Source organism: Lepisosteus oculatus, chromosome 6 (genome assembly GCF_040954835.1).
Source record: "Lepisosteus oculatus isolate fLepOcu1 chromosome 6, fLepOcu1.hap2, whole genome shotgun sequence".
NCBI classification, from domain to species: Eukaryota; Metazoa; Chordata; class Actinopteri; order Semionotiformes; family Lepisosteidae; genus Lepisosteus; species Lepisosteus oculatus.
In genome coordinates, this window is record NC_090701.1 from 9,198,761 (window position 1) to 9,221,487 (window position 22,727).

Here is a 22,727-nt window from a genome sequence, read left to right on the forward strand (position 1 = left end):
GATATCCCAAAAGAGGGGTCCTCAATAAGAACGTAACACATACTGTATATAAATTAATATGGATTTAGTATGCAGCATAATTACATAAAATATTCTTTCAATTATTCACCAAAAGATATGGATAAGGACTAAATTAAACCAAACAAACATCTTCCCATTACTTGAATGGGAGGGGGAGAGCAGATATACAGGTACTCTTTTCAGAATCTTTCAGTAATTTGTTAGAACTTTTTCCACTTTCCCACAAACCTTCAGTGGTTTTAGTGGAGGAAAAAATAGGATGGGAGTATTAGAAAGCCTCCAATCACAAGTGTTTTTTTATCTTGCTTATAATGGATAATAATAAGTGGTATTGTGTCTGTTTGTGTCAAATATGTAATAAACAATATTTTACAACAGACTTATATTGAGCAATTGTAGCCCTGCAGTTGGTCAACTAGGAAATTTTAACAATTATAAATTGTGAGAATTATTTCTGACCAGGTATTTGATGTCTGGTCAGTAACTCACCAATTGTTCCAAATGCCACACAAAGCCCCTAAAACTGAATGGTCCAGCAGAAAATTGGACATCTCATCCTCAACTTAGTCAGCCAGAGCAGGAGGGGTCCTGAGAAATCCAATGACAGTCTATCCTGCCACTGTATATGATAAAAAATATTTGTCCTTCCCTGTATCACAATAAAATATATTTAAAACAAAGGCACTGGTGTCAGACTCATAGACTGAGACCCAAGAAAACACTGCAGTGATTGTTGGACCTGATGCTATATTATTTCAGTTAATATTTGAATAAAAGTTGCAGAAGGCTGCACAGGCTCTCCACCCCCTGACTGAAAAGTCACCCCTGTGATTAAATTCTCCACCCTACTGATTAAAATCCACAACACTGAGGAGAATATTTTGTATGAGCTACAAACCCCATGCAAGGAAGAATTTCTGACTGATGCAGACAATCCAGGAACATTTTCCATAAGATGTTTTAGATAAACTGAAAATAGCCAGTTTTGCTCCAGTGCAGATTCTTTTAACCGAAGAAAATTGGAAATGTTGTTCTTTACAAAGTGCTGTCAAGTGTTAAGTAACATTTATACATGTTGGTAAATATAAAATCTCTTTTGTATAAACCTTTTTAACATAACACACACAATTTGGAGTGTCCTGGTCATCTAAGGCTCAACAGCCTATTAACCTGGAAAGACTTATGGGATTGGCCAGGTTGTGAGTGATCCAGATTGATGCAAACTGTAATGTTAGGCCTTGGAAAGTCCATGGTCTTTTCTGTGCTATTGGTCAGTATCTAGTAAATATTTTATTACGTTTCCAGAATGACACAGTAGTGCATCATATACAAGAGATTAATACTGCTCCCCAATGCCAAGATAGTTTGGAGTTCTTCAATAGGCTGTTCAAATGCAACTGCTCAAAAATAGTTTAAAGCAAATGAGAAAAAGGTTATGAAATGGTTGTCCAAACAATAGACCCAGTGCCTGCACAAACTAGTTACAATTGATTTTAAAAGAATTTCCATCTATGTGTCAAATATAGACTAACAGTGGCAAGCTGACTTAGTGGAAATGTTGAGATGATCAATTATTGACTTACCTGAAGGTGAATAGAAAAAGTTTTGTCTCAGTGATTAGACAAAAACTCTCCGAAGAGGAAAAGCACAAGACACCTGTTAGTAAAAACATAAGCTGAAAAGAAAAGAAAAAAAACAGAATATACAGTACTATGAAACAGCTTTAATATAAAACATGCACAAATAAGACTTCATATTATAAATAAGACCTCATTTATAATATCATGTTCAGTTTTAGTCACCATTATCAAGAAAGCTATTATTATGCATAGATTACAAAGAAGAGCAACAAGAATGATTAGAGTCTCAGTGGATTGCTATATGCAGACAAGCTAAGAGAGCTAAATCTCTATAGTCAAACAAAAGAGTTTGAGAAAAGATTTAATTAGATTAATTAACGTACTGTACAGTAAAAGCTTTGTTATCTGGGATCCACTGGGAATAGAATGTGCAGGTTAACCTCATATGGTGCTTAATGAAATATTATTCCACAATGGTCAGAAATGAATTATAGATGTGAAATAAGTATTTAACCTTATAAAACCTTAGAGTCAGAACTATCAGAAACTTTAGAAATAACCTTAAAATATTGTTCTGTACTCAATCACATTTTGTTTTGAAGCTGCTTGTGGAAATTCAGGAGCGCAGTATTGTAAAGTTATCATATTATAAAAAAAAGTCTTTACGCATTTGTACACTGTTCACTTTTCTGGACTTTACTGTTTACCTGAGAAACATACTTCATAATTTAATTTAAAATCATGTTTATAAATGAACACCACCAGAGTTTTGTAGTTAACTTAAAACTTTGGTTATATGCAAAAGTACAGTGTTTCTTTGTTACATTATCTGTTTGAAAACTCAAATTTCAGATCATATCATTTGTTACCATAGCAATTTCTTAATTAACACATGGAGATTTTCCTCATCTTTCAAGGTACTTTATAATGTTCAGTTATTAAACATACCACAGAGTTCTTTTTAATCCTCAGATTAATGCTTTGCTTGTAAAACCTGTATTTTGATCCATGTTTGCTTGATTGGATAAATGTTATTACTACTGGTCACCGTCTCATACACATTTCAACATCCTTTGTGCTTTTGATGCTGGTTAACATTGTCAACACAAATGCCTATATCTTTTACTAAAGTAGCTTTTTAAAGCTTGGTGCTCATTTTATTGGTATAATTGATATTTGTGCTACCTGCATGTAATAGTCTGCACTTCTCCACATTGAATGTTAACAGCCTGGTATATGTTCTGAACAAAATTCTGCAGTGTAACATGCAAAGCATCATTACCTTTGATCTGAATACGCTTTGAAATTTGCAAGAGAACTATATCAGAATGTTGATGTTTAACTTATTTAGAAAATGGAAAGATATGAGCTCATAGAGATAAATATACTAGTGGTTTTCATAGCTTGTTTCTGAAAGGAAACCTCAAACAGGACAAGCCTGCACATACTGAGATTAGTAACCTGCCATTTTATTTTGTCACATTCTTTCTAAATGTGGTGCACAAGGATGGGATTTAATTATTAGATTTCTCCCATTTACAATATTTTTACACTTTCAGGAGACTTGAAAGTGCTTCAATAAAACTCAGACCTTGACTATTTTCATTACCAATACCAATGAAATCAAAAGGGGCACGGGTGTAATGCACATTTATACAGTATGTGTGTGGTGCTTTTAAGCAGAACAGTGAACTGGACAGTTTTGACAAGCCTATCAGATAGAGGAAGCTTATTTCCTCATCTTTTGATGTGCTTGGTAAAATAGAAAACAAAGATGCAATATGATGTGTGATTATAAAGGCTAACCATGTAGCTTTGCTAAAAAAAAAAAAAAAAAAAAGAACAGCATTTTTTCCATCAGCTATGGCATCCAGCTATACTGCATGGTACCTCCAAATGAAACTAAAGGACCGCCAGGGACAATTACAGAAGGATCCCAGTGGTAAGTACAATTTTGGATAAGTACAGTATAGTTAAAACAGTAATGTAACATACTCTAAATGGCTCTATAGCAACCACTCAATGAGCTACGTAAAGTTTGACTCTAAAGTCTGCTTTTCAAATTGTAGGGAATTTGTATGGTTTCTGAAAATATTTCTGTAAATATAAAAACTAACTTATTTCAGTGCCTTTCCTGGTGCATTACCTCCAAGTGTTGAAAATCTGTTAAAATCAGGACAATATGCATACTAAAACAAGAAAAAAAATGCAAATTTAATTGTGAGTCTGTCATTTATTTATTTGTAGCAGAACAGAATTAGGTAGACTTTTTTTAGTGGGTGTCGGATTGATACTTTTGTTGTGTTTGGCAAACATCTTGTGCAAAAAACTATGAAGTCTTCAATGTTTAATAAATAATTGATTTATATCAGGTTGACATCTTGATGCCTCTAAGGAATTCTGTTAGTGAAATAAAAGTGTTCTTCAGGAGAGAAATTCATAAAACAATGGCAATATGTACAACTGGTTTAACATTTAAATTTAGCTCCCAGTTAATATGTTGCACTGGTTTTAACAAATCGCCTATTTTGTTCACTAAATATCTCTTTATCTGCATGCATTTAAATAGACACCCCAAACTGTAGACCTTTTGCTCAGGTTGTTAAAATGTGTGTTAAAGTATACAACATGAAAACAGATGCAAATTCGTTTTTTATTAGATGCAAAACACTCAATGCCTGAAATAATCCATAAAAGCTATTTTGCTATTAATGTTCTTCTTTTTAATTAAAAAGGTCTTAAATAGAATTAACTATTCTATTCACCATAGAATAGTCCATCCACCTAAGTATTGCTGCGACATGTCAAACACAAACTTATTCAGATTGTAAATACTGCTGAGGCCTTTTCTATTCTTAGGATTGACAAAATGTGTCCCTCAGACGCTCCACTTTCTGGTGTGTGGTCGGAGATACAGGAAGCAGCCTGGGGTGTAAATTTGAGCAATAGAGGCGGTTTCAAACCGTATTACTTCTCCCAGACTGAAACTTCAACTGTGGAGGAAACCACAGACTAGAAGACCTGTCATGCAAGGCAGAAACAATATGCATCACATTTGTTTTTACTTCCATTTGCAATCATTCTTTCAAATCCAGTTCATACTGAAAAATACGTCATGCAGTCAGCCTAAATAAAAGTGAATATAAAAATCAAACTCTAAAGCAGCAGCACCTCTTTAGGCAGTGGAAATGTCAGGTGAATGTCAGAGAGTAAGGGTGAGTAAAAATTCAGACTTTAGGAGAATTCTGATAAAAAAAGCATGAGTGATAATATACTGTACATGTCACACAGATTAGCAGGCCTCTTTATCATAAAAGCGCAGAGAATATTAACTAGCTTTTGCCAAAGGATATATTGCATTTCTAGAGATTAATGCGGACACCCACTTGTGTGTACTGGTGTTTGTTTTCTTTTCTCTGATCATACAGTATGTTCTTCATTGCCCCATATGCACTTGCAACAGTGTTTTTTGCTTTGGAGTGTACATACTGAATATTGAAATAACTGATATGTCAAAGGTGGTCATTTACAACCTTTTTATAAAACACTTATTTATACAGATGGATATTTTTAAATTAATGTATAAATGTAATATGCATGTTACTTTCTGCCTAAGATATTGCGATTGTAAAAAATGTCCTCTTTTGTGAATGTTACACAGTAAAGACATTAGCTCCACATTTTGTACATTACAAAAGCTAAAGATGAAGACGTGGGAAATAAATAATTCTCATTAATGGACATGCGTGTATGCAAATCCTAACAAACTTGTTTGTCAGCACACGGTTGATTTTCCTGACTTGGCTAAAAGATTTCTTGGTAAAAATAAAAATCTTAAGTTGGTAACATGAATCTCACAAACGTCTAATTGTCTGAAAAATTGACACTTCTTCATTTAAGTCACATTGCTGAGTGAAAGAACAGACCTCAGAAAATTTTTGCAGTTCAAGATATGAAAACTCAAGCTAGCTTCACTTCTTCTTTCCAAAAACTTCATTTATGTTACTAAATATCATAGCAAACCTGTGAAAATATCGGAGTGATTTATAGGGCTTGTGGGTTGATCTGGTGACTCTAGACTGTAAAGGCTGTGGAGTGAGGCACAGCCACAGCAGTCCCGGCCCTTGGGCTTCATAAGTGAGTCTCCGAGTCATTGGCTCTCGGCAACCCCAACATGGAGGAAACCAGAGTGAAAGGCAATGAAGCAGAAGGACTGTGGATCAAGGACAGGCCAGAATAAAAAGGCACCGGTACTGAATGCAAGACAAATAAAGGGGAATCTTCACATGAAAGATGACTATTTTGTCTTAAATTTTAAATACTTTATTGCTTCAAGACTGTATGCTGAAACATTTCCTTGCGAAGGTTTCCTTTTTTATATTTAGGTCCTTTTTTACCATAAGACCTTTACCACTTGCATCACTTTTCATAGTTTCTCATTTTATAGGATATAAACTCCTTTAAAATACAGTATGTGGTCAAACAATTGGGAAGTACTATAACTACAGGTAGCTGAACAGAATCATCCAGAGCAGTGGCTCTGTGGCTAAGGATTTGTGCCTGTGGCTGGAAGGTTCCCCGTTCAAATGTGGCTGGCAGAGGAGAATCGATGACTTGTTTGCCACCCTATATTCAAGTGGGATGTCTTGCCTACCAGACACTGTTCTTTTTCTTTACCATCGAAAATGAACAAGCCAACACTTGGTTTGGCAACACTTTCATAATGTAACAATGCTGCACAAGGAGAAAAAAAAAAGAAAACAAAGTTGAACCATTCACATATTTCACGCACAAGATTCATGTTAGAGGACAGTAGCATAAAGTAATGGAATACAAAGTGTGTGAAGCAGGAATGAGGAGTCAGAACTTGCCACCATTGTGTTAGTGCAGATATTTAACAAATTCAAAATGGGAAGGTGTGAAATTGTACAAATGTTAGAAATAATGCAGAACTTTCCATAGGGTTGTTGATGAACACCATACGGTAAATTGGAAAAATCTTCCTTCCATGCCTCTAGCATAATTGTTGTATTAGCATATATTCTGTGTCAAGCATTGTGTTGGATAAAGCTTGTATTTCAATTCACCATTTACTGCCATCTGCAGGAAACTAATTTCTAGCAGAGCCTGAATGGTGACCCTGACTGCATCCATAACATCTGTCAATGGAAAAAAAAAAAAATGACTTGCTCAAGATACAGTTTAGGAAGAAACTGTTTTAATTCCGTTTTTTCTGAGCAGGGCTGTAGGATAGAATGGCCAATGTTTCCCCACACTTATCTTTTGAATATAGTATGTATAGATGATAAATACTGACTATTTTAGGATGTTAGCTCTTTCTGGGCTGCAACTTTCATTTTTAAGGCAATTGCTCCACCTATTGTTTGTTTGATGTTCTGTCACTATCAAATGGAAAAAGTGTGAAAATATAAAATATTAAATAAAATGTATTAATAATGTTAATAATAGTCTGTATGATAGAATATTTTGAAATTTCCCACCATGGTTTTCTTAAGGTACATCAATTGCTATAATTAACATTGATCATATCTTGGTATTTTTGGTAAATAGAAGTTGTTTTGTTTTATATCTCTGGTAAATTGGCTCCCATCAAGACAATCTATTTGACAGAATAATAGGAGCTGTACCTTGTATTTTCTAGTTTGACTCAGTTTAAAACTTTCTAGTTTCATATTACCGCATTCTTTTTCAGTTTTACTAGTATGACCAAAAATAAAAGGACAGAAATTGGAGCTTAAATTATCCAAAAGGCAACATTCTTGGCAAGACAAAAATGAATTAAGCTACAGATTCATCTAATTGGAAAAATACATTTTATAAAAGATTTTAAAGACATTAAAGGGGTAATGGACAATTTAGAAAAAAAACATACATAGTGAGCACTTGTGACTGTTCGTCATTATATTACCACGCACCTAAGAAAATAAACAACTTAAGACAATTATGTAAACTTGATCTAAGCCTAATATTAACCACATTTACATTGTAATGTGGAATTTGATGAATGCTTAACATTAGAATAGTGAACACTTTAATATTAGATGTTGTAGCAAAAGTTGTATTACTTTCATTACCAAGGAAAATGACAAAATAATTATGCTACAAGAGAAAAGGAGAGCCAGTACATATTTTTCTGTCTAGTGGCAATTATTGTCCTTATATTGGGATCCAGAGGAAAACACTGAACTATATTATGATATCTGTGCATTACTCTGAACATCTTATTGTGTTCAGTGTATGAAATTAATAATGAGATGTCCTTGCTAAAAGGTTGGATAAAATAAGTAAAATATTAAGACAGTGCAATACATTGCTGTGTTTTTTTAAAACAGCCAAAGTGTTGTTTAAGATGAGATCTGAGGACAAACCACAAAACAGGCAGAACAGTACATGGCAAAATGTTTCAAAACAAAAGTTCAATATTGTGATCGGAGTAAGAATAGGAGGAGAAAGAACTTGTTGCTATGGAACCTGGACATTTGCCCAGTGTTTACTAGCTTGGGTTTCCCAGGCTTATACCCTTTTTCTTTTGCCTTCACCATAAATTAAGGAGTAAAGATTGTGTTCATCTCCAGGAAAGTGAATAAGAATCACACCATTTCCTGCACCCACTTTACTGAAGGCATTTGTTTCTTTCATGGTATTGAGCTTGATTGGCTCCATTACAGAGCTTTGAGCAACCAACTTGCATTGAGAGTAAAAACCCTATGGGGAATGTCAGATTCTTTTGGGTAATTTAAAGAAAGGAGACTTTTTTTGTGGGGGAACCATTCTTGAGTCACTCTATGACTCAGTTGTAAGATTGAGGGATTGTGAGAGAGATTATCAGTATCAGTGTGTTTAATCTCATAAACATATTCTGATTGCCCGACTGACAGAAGTAAGGAGTCCTCTGCCGCTACTTGTCCATTCTCCTGCAAAAATATCTTGTTGCTTTGCCAGGCAATACTTGAGAAAAGAATGTGTATGTGAAGTTGAAATCTATTAAATTTGATCAGTACATTTATAAAACAGACTTTGGTAATCTAACATCTATTTAAAAAAAAGCAATCAATAAATTTACAGAAATAAATGCACACAATTGTAATGTACACATATTGGGCTTGATGACACATGTACCGAACATTAAAATGACAGATTACATTTAGTAGTTAGCTTCATGGGTGTCATTTAATTACTTGCATTTTTAAAACGGCAGTAGTTCTCAAAGCGAATGAAACATGCTTTTTAATTAAAAGCATTTAAACTAAATGCTGTATCTACCAAGTACGCAGTATGTGCATCTCAGACTCAGAGCAAAGAAATCCCACAATCAATTGAAGTCCTAGAGTAGCTTTCTCTTACAAAACATGCTTTATTGCAGTATCGAGCTCATGTTGGGGTGCGTTTGTGCTAATGAAAATGGTTTCAATGTATCCATTATTTATGGTTCAGCAGCAGCTTTGAGCTTGTCCTTTTAGCCTCCACTGTTATGGTCACAGGGCCATACATCATGCTGCACACAATGTTTGCCATTTCCTCATCTCTAGCTCGTCTTGCTGGGCCAATCAGGCTAGGAGTCATGGGCCGGATGGAAGGATGTTTTCGTTTCTCATTCATTAAGGAATGAAGTAGAAATTAATGAAAGAACGTTGCTGTACATTCACAGAAAGTTTTATTTTTAAATAAAACAGCCATGTGGTCAAAGCCAGTGCCTTTGCTTTTTCCCCAAAAAACCAGTTGGATGAGATCCTTGGATCAATTAGTTACTAAATTCCATAAGAACTAGAAGAGCCAAATGTCCTCCTCTCATTTGCAAGCCTTTGTTTATTCTTACATTCACGTGTCATGAAATACATGAGTTTTAGCGCATTTAAGAACCAAAAACTATATTTCATTAGCTGTACATCTCATCTAGAGAGAAAATGGAAACTAATATTTTGCAGGTTTAGATATTCTAGTGTATAGGCTTACTTACTTCTAATGTAAATGAATTTGAATAAAAGAGGACCTGCAGTCCCAATTTCTCAGACCCATTATTAAATATCGGTAACAAAATAGATTGACGTTATAGAATATTTTTACAAATTTAGAATTAAGCACAAATTGGTGAACTTTGTGAAAGTACTGTAAGTCGCCCTGGTCTTGCCACAGGCAAGAGTGAGAGCTCCCACAAATTGTGACATGATGCACTCCCTTCCTGCTCACTAGTCACTGTAATGAGCAATGTAACTTTGAATCACAGAATATGGCAGTGCCCATACCTAGAAATTTAATTATTTTTTATGATGGAAAGTGGAGGTTTTACAAGTGTACAGTACATTTTACATTTGATGTGGTATGAAATGCATTTATCAATGCTAATTCTTTCTAATCCTGAAATATCATTGCAGTTCCCATTTAACTTGAAGGTCATGATTTTCATGGATTTCCAAGTCTGCAAGAATGTTTGAAATCTTTTTTACAGCAGTTATGAAACAGAGTCCTTATGTGTTAAACAGACTATTTGAATTGCAGGACTTACTGCAATATAGCTATTTTTTTAAGATATCAGGATTCATACTGTACATTCAATATTTGTTTAATTTTATGCAATACTGTATAAGGGGGTAGAGTCTCCACTTCCATTCAAAGAATTGTTGCCACAAAAGTGTTTTTTACCATTTTTATCACAGGGGTAAGCTGCGAGTCTAGCACTTTTACACCAACTACGAGGAGCGCTGCCACCTTCAGCCCTCTGGCTCACTCTTCCTCCAGAGAGACTCTGCTTTCTGGAGGAGGCCTCTCCACCCACAGCTCTACATCTTCAGAAGCCTCAAAAGAGCCGGAAAGCTACGCAGCTGCATTGAAAGAGTTAGCTACACTGACCAATGAGCCCCAAGGTACAACTTACATGTCTAAACAGTTTATATTTTTCCTACAAAGTTGTTTGCATCAACTAAAGCACCCAAATGCTCGGTCTTCATAAATTCAACAGATAGGATAAGAGATTTAAAACTGATCTATGCATCTAATCCCGCCTTTATAAGATTTAAAGGCTTGTACATCAGTGAAAATACTATACATTGTGAGTTAGATAGTTAGTGTAGGTCTACTTCTAAAAGGTAGGATATACATGAGAATGTGAGGGCTTCAATGCACTTAGATGTACAGTATTTGGGTATAACAATCCCTAAAGCAACAATACTCATGGTATTCTGGTACATCATACTTAAAGTATGTTACAGTATCTACTGCATTGGTTAGGACTTAGTATCCAAGGCAAACACTACTGCCGTATCCATGAGCAAGATATTCAGTTCTCCCAAAAACATTAAATGGTAATAACATTGTTGTAGAGAAACTACAAAAACAGAAAAACCCAATGTGTTTTATTTTTGTTTTTGTTTCAGAGATTACTTATGCTGGTGGCAAGACTGCTCCAGACACACTTAATCTCAACCCTCCCAGCAGAACTCTTCAGAGAACCCTTGGGAAACCCATGCATGCTGCCAGATTTACTCAGACATGTCCTGAAAATGATATCTGGAGGAAGGACAGATCTCAGGTATGGCCAGTTTGGCAGCAGTCTTTTTTATATTTAAATCTGGCAATGCACAAGTTGAGGTTCGCAAGATGCAACAGAAACCCAATTCCTTACCATTTAACTGTGCTGGACTTCATTGGCATTAGACTGCACAAAAAGCACTTATGAATAACAGAATTAAAAACAATGCTATCTTCATCTAAGGGAAACTTAGATTTTAAATTGCTTTGATTTAGCCAAGCTGGATAGTATATAAATATATAATTTAGTCAACATCTCCTAAAGATGTTCAGAAGAAGCCACCACTGCGTTTTTCTCATAGGTTAATAACTTATCTCTTCTGATCTTTGAGCAAGAGAGCTACAATACATGATATTCTTGCAGCAAGCAAACCACAACATAGTATGCAATCACAAATAGCAAAGAAACTGACCTGTGAAACAAGTTGACACATTGTAGGCGAAGACTTCCGTTTCTCAGATAGTAGTAGTACCATCACGAACGGTTCTTTCCGGGCCCTATGCAGACGACACGATCTGGAATGGTGAAGGAACATTGGGAGGAAAAAAAAAAAGTCATGCAGAAGGGAGTATGGAGAGAGGGGGCGTGTCCAAGGGGTGCAGATGTCCAGGGAGAGTGAATCCGGGGCGAACAATCCATGAGAAAATCCAAACGGGTAATCCAATACAGAAGGTAAAGTCCAAGGCCAGGGCTCCATCCAGGAAATAAAACCATGAACCGGGTCGGGGAATCAGGAACAGAAGGTTAAACTCATAACGGAGGCAGACCTCCCCCCCAGACTCTCACTAAGCAGAATTCAATGAGGAACGAGGAGTGACTGGCTTTTAAGGTGGAACGGAAATAAGAAACAGGTGCAGGTAATGTGGCAGAACAAGGAAGGGCTGGAGCACCCTTAAGAGGAGGAGTAGCGATCGTGACAAGTACCCTGCTGTGTTATTCTAACATTAGGCAAATTAACTCCACATATTGTAGCATCGTTTTTTTCTGTGCCAAAACCCAAACAAGATTCTGTGGTCTATGACACACTTTCACGACACACTTTATTGGTGTGTATCAATGTGTATGGTTCAAAAACAAAAACATACAGTATCTAGTGCAACCTATAGCAGATAGCTTTTTCCCTCCATGTCCTTTCAGGGATTTTGTATACTACAGTAAAGAACCATCATAATTAAAGCAGTTGCGATATCTATCAATCAGGTCATGTCCTTTATTGGTTTTCCACAGCCATACCTGACTAGGCATGTTAGAAATAATCTCCCTAATTCAAGTTCCTGCTGGGTGAAACATGGAACGTCCACCTCTTCTTCTCTTCCTGCTCACCTTTTTCCACGAAGCACAGAACAGGATGCAGGATTCTCTTCACTCGGGTGAGTGCTCTTGAGGATCAAGGATTTATCTAAACCATACATAATGAAACGTTCACTGTTTTTGAAACATATAAGCTGGGTGGTAATGTATGATTATATGATTGTTGAAATTGAGGGCAATATTGAAAATATTCCTCCTGTGAAAAGTGAAATGTTTTCCTTTTTTCTCATTAGAGTGTTTACAGTAGAGGTAACATGAAATGATGCATTCATGCTGCTTTCACTCATAATTCTTAAGGCTCACAAATACATAGCACAGTGGAAGAGTCACTTTGTGTAACACGAGTTAAGACACAGTGACCAACTCACCAAACTCGCCTAACTCAGGCAGGGCGTTTGTTGCAGTGTTTGAACTGTGCATCATACAATAGGTAATCATGGGCAAAACTGAAATGACTGCTTAGATCTGGAACGTTTTAAATGGTAAATTAATGTAGTTCAATGTAACTGCAATGAATTAGAAATTGGGGAAAATCATAATCATTTTAAATATCTCACTCTTTTGGGCTAAATTGAATTTTGGGCAACCTGAAGATAAGACTCTTTGTTAATATGTCGATAAAATACTTTTTTGATTACAGGATTTCATGAAAGAAGTGATATATTTTTCTTATTTTTGTTCATTTACCCTAAATTAAAAATAGAACTAAAGATCAATTAAACTGAAGATAGTCAAAACATGTGACAGGAAAATGCTTACTGTCTTCACTGTCTCTGATTATTTTAGGTGTTTCTGCATGTACTGTACTGTACAGTGTATCTGCTCTGTGCTGTGTGGTTAAATCAAAGCTCTCTGCTCCGATACCTAAAGTATCAGTATAATAGCTTTTGAAAAGATGTCTCAAAACTGTTTGCCAGGAAAATGTAAACATTTATATGTTCTGTACCTCAGGTTTCATTTTCATTTATTGTTAACTGTTTTCCATTGAATGTCAAAATCTCTAATTGCTGATTGACTTTATAGACTGATGTGAATAGGAGCTCAATACGATAATAGCTTTAAATTTATTTTTCATTTTAATTTTCTCTTAACCTTATGTTTTAAAGATATGTTGCATCTTTGTGTAACACTACTTAAGCTGGAAAAACATTTCTCTATGTTTTTCATTCTTTGCAGTTTTCACCTCTAGTTTATAATTGCTTTCAGGAAATAATTGTCTCTCAAGTGAAAATCTTTCAATCCCATTTTAAAAAATGACTAATGTATGGTCTTACAATCAGTTGTATTTACATCTTAGTAAAATACTGTATCGTACAATGACTCTGCAGGATACTGTATGTCATATTACAAATGGCAAATTCTGAGCATTTTAATTATTTTAAAATACATTCCTGCCAATCTCAATGACTCCAAACTTGTATGAAACAAAAATATTTTTAAAAAGTCATTGTGATGCATAATACATTCACCCCAAATCACAAAAGTAATTTGCAGATGAGACTAATGACTGAAGCTAAAATAAATGAGTAGAAGATGCACATACAGTACAAAGGAGTACAGTACATACAACAAAGACAAATACAAACTATTGAGCAGAGAGTTTTGTCAGCAATCACACAGGGATTAATTTCAAGGAGAAGGAAAGAAGAAAAAAACATACCATCTCATTGTGGTTGGTTCTTCATTTGGAGCTTTCTTTGAGTGTACAGAGAAAAACATAGTGTGTGTTTGTTCTAGTTTTCAGAGAACATTGTCTCAGAGTATACCAACAGGAAATGGTGCTAAGGGTTACTTCACTGGGTTTCATCCATATATCAGCAGAGACATGATCTGTCCCCTTCCATCTTATCCTTGTCTGTACCTGGACTCAACCCCTTCAACATCAGACTACTTCCCTGGTTTCACTCCACGGCTCTCTCTGCATCCTTATTTTTACAGGTTAGTGAAAGTGACATTTATGTTCTTTAAATAAAAGAAAAAAGAAAAACTTTTGTTATCAATAAGGTGGCAAGAGGGTAAGTTTCTCTGTTTCATGCTGTTGTTTAAGGGGAAACTGGTTAAATTAGGGTATCCATACATAATATAAATTCATACATCACACTTTATAGTTTAATATCTAATATTACCAGAAAGCTGATTGTCACGTTGACACCCGGGTGACTATGCTGGAAGTATAGAGTACATTGTGAGAATAAGAGCTGGTACAGTAGGTGATCAATCAGAGAGCCATGGAGACATTTAAGAGACCCAGAAGAAACAAATTCTCAGGAAGTCAAATACACACAGAAGGCATTCTGACTGGAATCTAGCAGCCTTAACACCCATTGTGCCACCCCTAGTTTATAACATGACTATTTATTCTTATTGATCAGCTTCACTGACATATAAAGGTGAAGAATGGGAAGAACATTCTTCTTGAATGTTGTAGAATTGTGATGTTCTTTGACTAGGACAGGCCAGACAATCATCTTCTCTCATCTGGAATCTGTTCAAACTTTAGAACTGTAACTGTAACCTGACGTTTGACTTGTTGGATAAAGTGTGTTCATTTTCTACCTAATAATATAAACATGTACAATCTATCTATTCCTCCAACATTATCTTATTGTATAACAGTCCTTAGAAATACAATTAACTAGGTGAAGAAGAGGGGACTGGCAACAGTGACAGAATATTTTTTCTCAATGTAAGTAGACTTAAAAAGTACCTTTAAAATACAGAACATTCTACAATAGCATGCTGTTGTAGATCACAATCTGCTGACTACAGGACATTTTCCTCAGGGTTAGTTTACAAGTGGAGGCAAAGGGAAATGAGACTTACCACATACTGTAAGTGACTGCTTAACACTGTATTTTTTTCACCTTTTGCCTGACTCTTTGTTATCCTTTTCCAAACTGTGTGTGGATGGCACATTGCTTTGAAGCAATGGATACTCATTTGTTGCATTTTTAATGGCTATCAGTATACAGTATATAGTCTGCAGTTGTTAAAGTAGACAAAAGAAGATCTTTTTCATGTAGACTAAATTAGATGTATTAAGACTTTTTCACACAGACTAACGTGGAGACATAATTTCTAAGCATCTCATATGTACCTTAGAGAACATGAGAATGAAAAGTATAAAGTATATACAGTGTATATGGAAGTACTACAGACAATTACAGGGTGATGCCAAACTAAAATGTAGTGTGCATGGGTGTATAGTATAAGTTAAAAACAAACCTCAAAAGATAAGACACTCCATGCCTTTTGTAAGACAAATCTTATAAACCGTTTTGAGATCGGAATCACATGCCAAGGTATCTGCGAGGTATTTGAGAAACCATAGCCTCGGTATTCATACTTTAAGATGTCTCTTTCATAGGAGCAGCAGAGAGAAAAAATCAAGCCACAGGTCCAGAGAAGATAAACATGAGAATCATTCTTGCTGTACAACCCTGACAAATGCAGGAGACAGTGAGCTGTCACTAAACAGAGAACAAAAAAGACTCAACGGACAGAAAGAACTAAAAGAGGAAAAGGACCTAGATGTTGCAAAGAATCAACTGCTGAGTCACAAGCTTTCTTTCAACAAAAGCAACAAATCTCCTAGAGTTAGCTATGGAGGACATAATTTTCAGAGACTATACCATGCAGAAGATCAACATCAAAGAGAATGCAAGTTTCATTCATCAATGGTGATAGGTAAGGTATTGTTCCCTATTCTATGTTTAAAAAAAGTGTTTTGGGGCTGTGCCAAAAACCTCTGAAGGTCACAAACTAGGCTGTACTCTTACTTTTGCCATAAACCGTTTAACCAATTATAGATACTTATATCCACTTACAGTGCATCTCTCTTAAAAGGGTTTAATTTTTTTTCAGACCCTATGAAATCTGTTTTGCCTGAGAGAACAACTCTCACAACAGAGGCTGAGAACACCATTGGTTTTGAATCTTCATCAACATCCTCCTCTTCATTACCATACAGAATTCATCCTCTATCTTCTCCTTGGCCCAGTGAACAAGATCTGAATTTGAATATCTTAAGACATCAACATAGCAATAAGGAAGTCATCCCAGACCACAATTTACTGGAAGCAAATGAAAACCCAGCCGTAACAATGTATATGAAAACTGGTGAAATCAGGTATGTTAAAAGGTATGAATACTAAAGTAAATTACACAGTTTATATTTAGAAATCACTTCTTAATGATGTTCTCTTTTCTTGAAATATCAGAGACATTAAATTTTGAGAACACTTGTGTGCTGACACTTTTTTGTTTATAGAAAGTATAGAAATAGGATTCTGATTTAAGAAATAAAATATTTCTCACAAATAATAAATGGGTATTAATTGTTCAATTCTATTTGATCTATTCTATCCAAAGAAATTTACAAAGACTAGAAGGTCAACGGTTTAACATAACTTGCTGCTGAATTCACGTAACACTGTAGCTTTCCTTCCCTTAGCACAATGGAATTTTTAAAGGCAAATGGTATCATGGAATAGAAGTAAATAAGAAAGCCTTGATTACGAAATGTTAGGAGAAAATGGTTCTGGCTTTGGAACAACAAGCTCAATTAAAACAAAACTTAATAGATGCCTTTTTCAATATGCATCAAAACAAGTTCCAGAATTATCTTCACCATTGTGAATATCAAGCAAGTGCTGGCCATTAATTATCAAACATCATAACATAATACAAACATTTTATTGAAGAATTGAGCTATAATGGAATTAAATTGTGTACATGCAAAAATAAGACAATATATTAATGCTTATTTACCATGAAGATTCAGAGATCAACTGGGTAATATTTATTTAAGTCTTACCCACCTTTTGTGGTGGCAGCACACTTATTCTCACCTCTCAGAAGACTTGGGTAACAACAGCTGTATCTACTACTAAACCAATGTGTATCTATTTCCTGCACAAACTAAATTCACTAACTATAGCTAGATCTCAGCAATCTTTGTTGATTTAATTTTTTCTGTTTCTTAATAGCCCACTTCACAAGGCAAAAGGAAACAATTCATTCAGTATCGGCACATCTTTCCTGGCGCCCTCAGAAAATTGCCCAAAAGAAACATTTACAGAGCCAATAGACTCCACATGGGTGTTTGATTTAGGCAGATCTAATGTGAAACGGGACAGGAATGAATTTGTGAGGCACCATCTGAAAGGCAGTGCTAATATCGCCAACTGTCCAACGACACACATCCCAGAATTTAACACATCAAAAAATAGATTAACTGCCTTGCAAAAGAATTATCATAACACCTATCTGGCACAAGACCATTGTGGATTTGTCTCCATGCCTGACTTGTTAAGTCATATCCCTTATTTTCTGGGACCAGGAAATAAAAGCACTAAGCAGAATGCAAGTGGAAACCACAGCAATCCAAGTGTCCACTGTTCTGAGATACATAGCCTGGATTCATCAGAAAAGACTGCAAAAACCAAAGTTAACATTGCACAGGGCCGAAAAGCCCCAGCGTCCAACAACACTGGTAGCAGAGGAAGCTCTACTAGCCACTGTGAGAAACACAGGAGCCCTCTGGAACAGAAAGCTCTTGACAGGGAAACGGACCACCTGAGAAAAAACACAGATGAGCCCAGGAAAAGAGGTATGCTTGGCTGTGGACACGAACCGTCACATGTCTTGGTAGTGGATTGCTGCATCACAGTGTTCAATCTGAACTATATAATTTAACATTTTGTAGGATCACGTAATCATATACTGTAGTTCAACTGCACTGTTCTTAAGTTTAATTGGTAGTCAGAAGTGATGCATAAATATACTTTATTGAAATAACTGTAGTAACAGTAAAATATAAAGGAATATAAATGAACTTATTTAGTATTTTACAGTATGAGTACTCTGAGCATACTGAAATCACAGCTTTCTACCCTCATTAAGATACCTTGAATCAGTGCAGGTTTACTCGATGATGCTTCATTTTACATTGGTTGTTTTATTAACATTTTATTTCAATCACCAGTTATTTTTTATGTCTCTTCCTATTCCGACTTGAAAATTCTAGCTGCGATGAAAACAATTATTAAAGAGGTTAAATCTCTCATTTTTTCTTCAATAGCAATGTGTTAACTGAGAGACAAAGAAACCATTTCCAAGCCATGTCTTAAGTAACAGAAGTTGACTTCAGTGAAGGCAAAATACAGTTTTGTTCCTTTTCAGGTATACCATCACACAGTGAGGTTTCTGCGGATGCGAAACAGGCAAATAAAGAATTATTGCTGAGAGATTTTAAACATCCTACTCTAAAAGCAGGCAGTCCACACTGGGTAAGAGGACCTGCCTTCTTTAATATCAGCCCCACTGGCCACATCACCGTCTGCAAAAATCTAAAAATAATAGTATACTGTAAATCATTTTTGAATGATGTATGTCCTTGCCCCCTTACAAAAACACCTAAGATAATGCACAAAGCTAGCCTGTACACAAGGACATAGTATTCCTACTTTTGAATAGTCCGCTGATAAAAAGCAAAAAATAGAAATTCTAAACACACACAATTCATTGTTCCTGTAAATGAGCATTCTCGTAGCCTTTCCCCAGTACATGACTTCTACTATCGTGTCGCAACAGGATAAATTCCTCAGTGGCACCAGACAGGGATAAAACCCCAGACCCTGGCAGTATCAGCACTTTTCACATTATAGCCATTTGGCCCCATAACCTGAGAACCCATACATGATTTTTTTCTAATGGCTTGAAATAACATGCACATTTAAAAAAAGGTTCTTAATTCAAAATCCTTAATGAAAACCTATACATAACCATCATTTTAGTTCCTCACGGAAACTACATGAATCATGACTATACAAAGTTTTAAAGGGTAAAAGACCAGAAACAGTTATCCATTCAGTGATTTGGCATACCAGTGAATGGAATGATATGGTCATACAAAGACTTCTTATTTCATAATCAATATCCTCACAGAATCAAGGGGGAAATGTTAGCTTGGGTGGTCCAGGATATAAGGGCAAAGGTTGATTCAACTGCATTAACAGAAACTAAACACCCAATGAGAAAATTCTTCAGCTGAGTTCAGCAGGTTTTAGTATCTTTTATAATTTCTAAAGACTGTAGATACTGAAAATGCCAAGGACAAGACATGGGTGGAGAGAGAAAGGTTTGTGTGTGCCTCAGGGTTTCACACTGCCAGGCCCCACAACCAGTGTTTTGGAGAACTGAATGGTGGCCAAACCTCAAAGAAAGAACAATTCCGAACAGTATTGGATATGAAGCACCATGTGTCTTCTGAAGCAGAAGGTAAATGCAAATTTGTGAAGTACAACATTACCAAAAAGTACTTAAGCAGTTTGCCAGCTTGTTTTATACAATGAGCATGAAATATATCTAGAAAAGTGTAACTCTAAATATTTAGGCATGTGTATAGAGAACATAAAGACAATGAAGCTCGATACAATTCTACACTGAAGAACCACAAGTGTATATTGCCCAATGCTGGGGTATTCCCAACTCAGAAAAGGGGAATTAATTTTTTTCCAAAGAACTGCTTATTAAGTAGGTTAAAATTCGACCAAAATGAAGAATGGCAAGATCAGCACAACTACTTATGAACTACAGTATGTGGGTTTTATGGACTGTGTAATACAGTATGCCAATTGCTTTGAAAGAAAAAAAAACAGTACAATATACGTATGAGTCTAAGCAAATACTACAAATGTAGAACCTTAACCTAAGTGCTCTTTTATATGTTTGAACCAAGAAGTGTGAATCTTATTAGAAACATAAACTTTTATTTTTTCGGATAATTCTCCCCAATGCATCGTAGTAAAAAAATGTTTTCTTAATAAATCTGAAGTTCAATTATTTTAAATCTCCTGAAAGCTTTACTTTAAATCATGGCCCTACTAATCTAGAGCTCACTTTTTTGTGAAAAGATTTTTTTGCCTCTTACAACTGGATGTATTTCAGACAGTGATGAGTCCAGATCTCTGTCACCGACTGAAATGGCAATTAAGAAAACAGATTTAGGTTCTTCCAGCTGCTCCAGAGAAAATCAGAGTAGCCACACGTTTTCTGAAGGTGAAATGGATTGGATACCCAAATGGCAAGGAATTGACCACGTATTTGAGACCTATCAAGAGTATACTGAAGGTGAATTAAGGACCACTGCATCATTTTGGATATTATTTTACTGAATAGCATTTAATTGCAATTACAATGTATGTAAAGAAGAATCAACTCAAGTAAAGGTCAGCAGTACTTGTGAAGTTTCTGTGTTCTGAATGTTCCATTATAATTAAGCACTCAATCTGGGACTACAGTGTTACTTTTCTTGCTTTATCTTATTTTACAATTAGCTTCTATCAAATAGGCTAGATGTCTTTTCTAACCTTTCTATTAATCTATCTTTAAAAAGTGTAGAAAGTTTATTTTCCTGACAGATAATTTCAAAAATCAATTTTACGGTTCTAAAGCATGTTCTGTATAAACTCGTGTTTAAATAGAAAAAGGTTTTGCCGCCACCAAACATGTTGTTGACACTTAACAGTTCATTGAATCATAAGACCCATGTTTTATACAGAAAGAAAGCTAGAGGAAAGTATTCTTCAAGAACAGCTGACAATGCTAAAAGCGAAAAACAAAGAGTTGAAATTTACAGCAGACAGTCTAAGAGGACATCTGCAGGTAAAAAGAACAATAATAATTTTGCATATTTCCTTCTATAAAATGGGTTACATATTGTTAAAGCTAAGATGGACATTCAGAATTCTGTTCCAAGTAAGTAATTACCAGGCTACATGCATCTGTATTATTAATCTATTTTCTAGGATTACAAATGAATTTTTTTTGCTGACATTTCTCATTCAAAACGTTATTTAAATATTTTTGATTAAATATTTTCACATTAGCCTAGCATTCACAATGTCCTACAGTGAAAATCTATAACTAAATACATCATTTAAGTGGTTAGTAAAATTATAAGGAGACTTGTTTGTCCTTAAACCAAATAATTAGTAATGTTACTGTATACAAGGTACTGTATAATACAACTTTTCGTGATAACTGCTCATAGTTGTTCTTTGTATTTTAGGAACTGGAGTCAAATAGACTGGAATTGGAAAAAGAACGGAAATGTCATCAAGCAGCCCTGCACTACCTTAACAAGTGCCTCACATTTAAAACTTAATTCACTTAATTGAAATTCACTATTAATCACTTAATTCACTTCAAATTAACAGATCACTTCCAATTTGGAGACCAATTTAGTGAATATTTTACAGAGAACAAATACAATTAATTGCTCTATCATTTTGACAAGAGTATACTAAAGGGCTCCTCACAAAATGCATACAAGAATATTTGATTTCCAAGAAAACATTAATTTAGAAATCATAATACTTGTAATCCAAGGGAATTCAACCCTCTAAAGTTTATTTTAAATGGGGTACCATCAGCAATTAGATGTGCACAAAATCACATCACAATTGCTGCTGCTTTTTGGGGGTGGAAGAAACAAAGTAATGGTATTGGATGGGACCATGAAAATTCTCAGGCTAGAGCTTTAGGTGACCAATGTTGGAAGCAATTTAAACTATACATCTGAAATATACACTTAGCACCAGGTTGCAGAAGCTGTTTCTGGGATTCAGTCTCTTTTCCTCCATAGAGGTTTGACTAGCAAACATATATGGCCTTTTGAACTTTGAGGAACCAAAACCATAGGTTTGCAGAATGACATCTCTGGAACAATCACAAGTTACTATATACATAAGTCCAAGACATAAATCCCCTGAATTTAATGCAATTTAGTCCATGAATGTGATCCTACTGTGCAGACCACGAAGACCAGAAGATGTCCTGAAATACATTTGATAAAATATAAAACTGTACTATTTTGTACCAACTTTTGTCATGGAATTAATATTGTGTTGTAATTAAGGCTTTATTACCACTGTCGTACAGTAATCCAGAATGTTTCCTTGCACTGAAGAATCTGTAGATTGTGCTGGTCACAGTTAACTTGTTATTCCCTTTGGCTAAGTAATAGAATTAAACTTTTGGGAATTCTTATGAAAATTCAGTTTTTATTTCTGTTTTACACTATATAACGCAGGGGCATGCTCAGTATGGAGGCAGAGCCCTGTATTAAGGGCGACAAGTTGCCTTAGCAACCACTGCTGACCTGGACAACAAAGGATGAGCACAGCTGTGGGGACCCTTTAAGACACACTGAGCACCTCCCCAGCTGGACGAGCAGACCCCCGCAAGGGGAGGACCATTCAACT

General features: G+C 35.4%; 1 protein-coding gene across 6 annotated transcripts; it reads left to right on the plus strand.

Annotated features, from left to right (window-relative positions):
* Positions 1 to 3,103: 3,103 nt before the first annotated feature.
* LOC107078310 (uncharacterized) lies at positions 3,104 to 22,518 on the plus strand. 6 transcript variants are annotated; one of them, XM_069190943.1, is made up of 13 exons: positions 3,104 to 3,543; positions 10,277 to 10,483; positions 10,994 to 11,148; positions 12,376 to 12,518; positions 14,197 to 14,397; positions 15,827 to 16,146; positions 16,324 to 16,600; positions 17,448 to 18,070; positions 18,643 to 18,749; positions 19,551 to 19,740; positions 20,410 to 20,592; positions 21,023 to 21,126; positions 21,533 to 22,518. In XM_069190943.1, the coding sequence occupies exons 1-13, from the start codon at positions 3,465 to 3,467 to the stop codon at positions 21,626 to 21,628; spliced, it is 2,685 nt and encodes an 894-aa protein (XP_069047044.1). In that variant the 5' UTR covers positions 3,104 to 3,464; the 3' UTR covers positions 21,629 to 22,518. The 6 variants fall into 6 exon arrangements, with proteins under 6 accessions (XP_069047044.1, XP_015210387.2, XP_069047041.1 ...); XM_015354901.2 differs by having other exon boundaries at positions 21,023 to 21,625; XM_069190940.1 differs by having other exon boundaries at positions 16,324 to 16,588; positions 21,023 to 21,625.
* Positions 22,519 to 22,727: the final 209 nt, after the last annotated feature.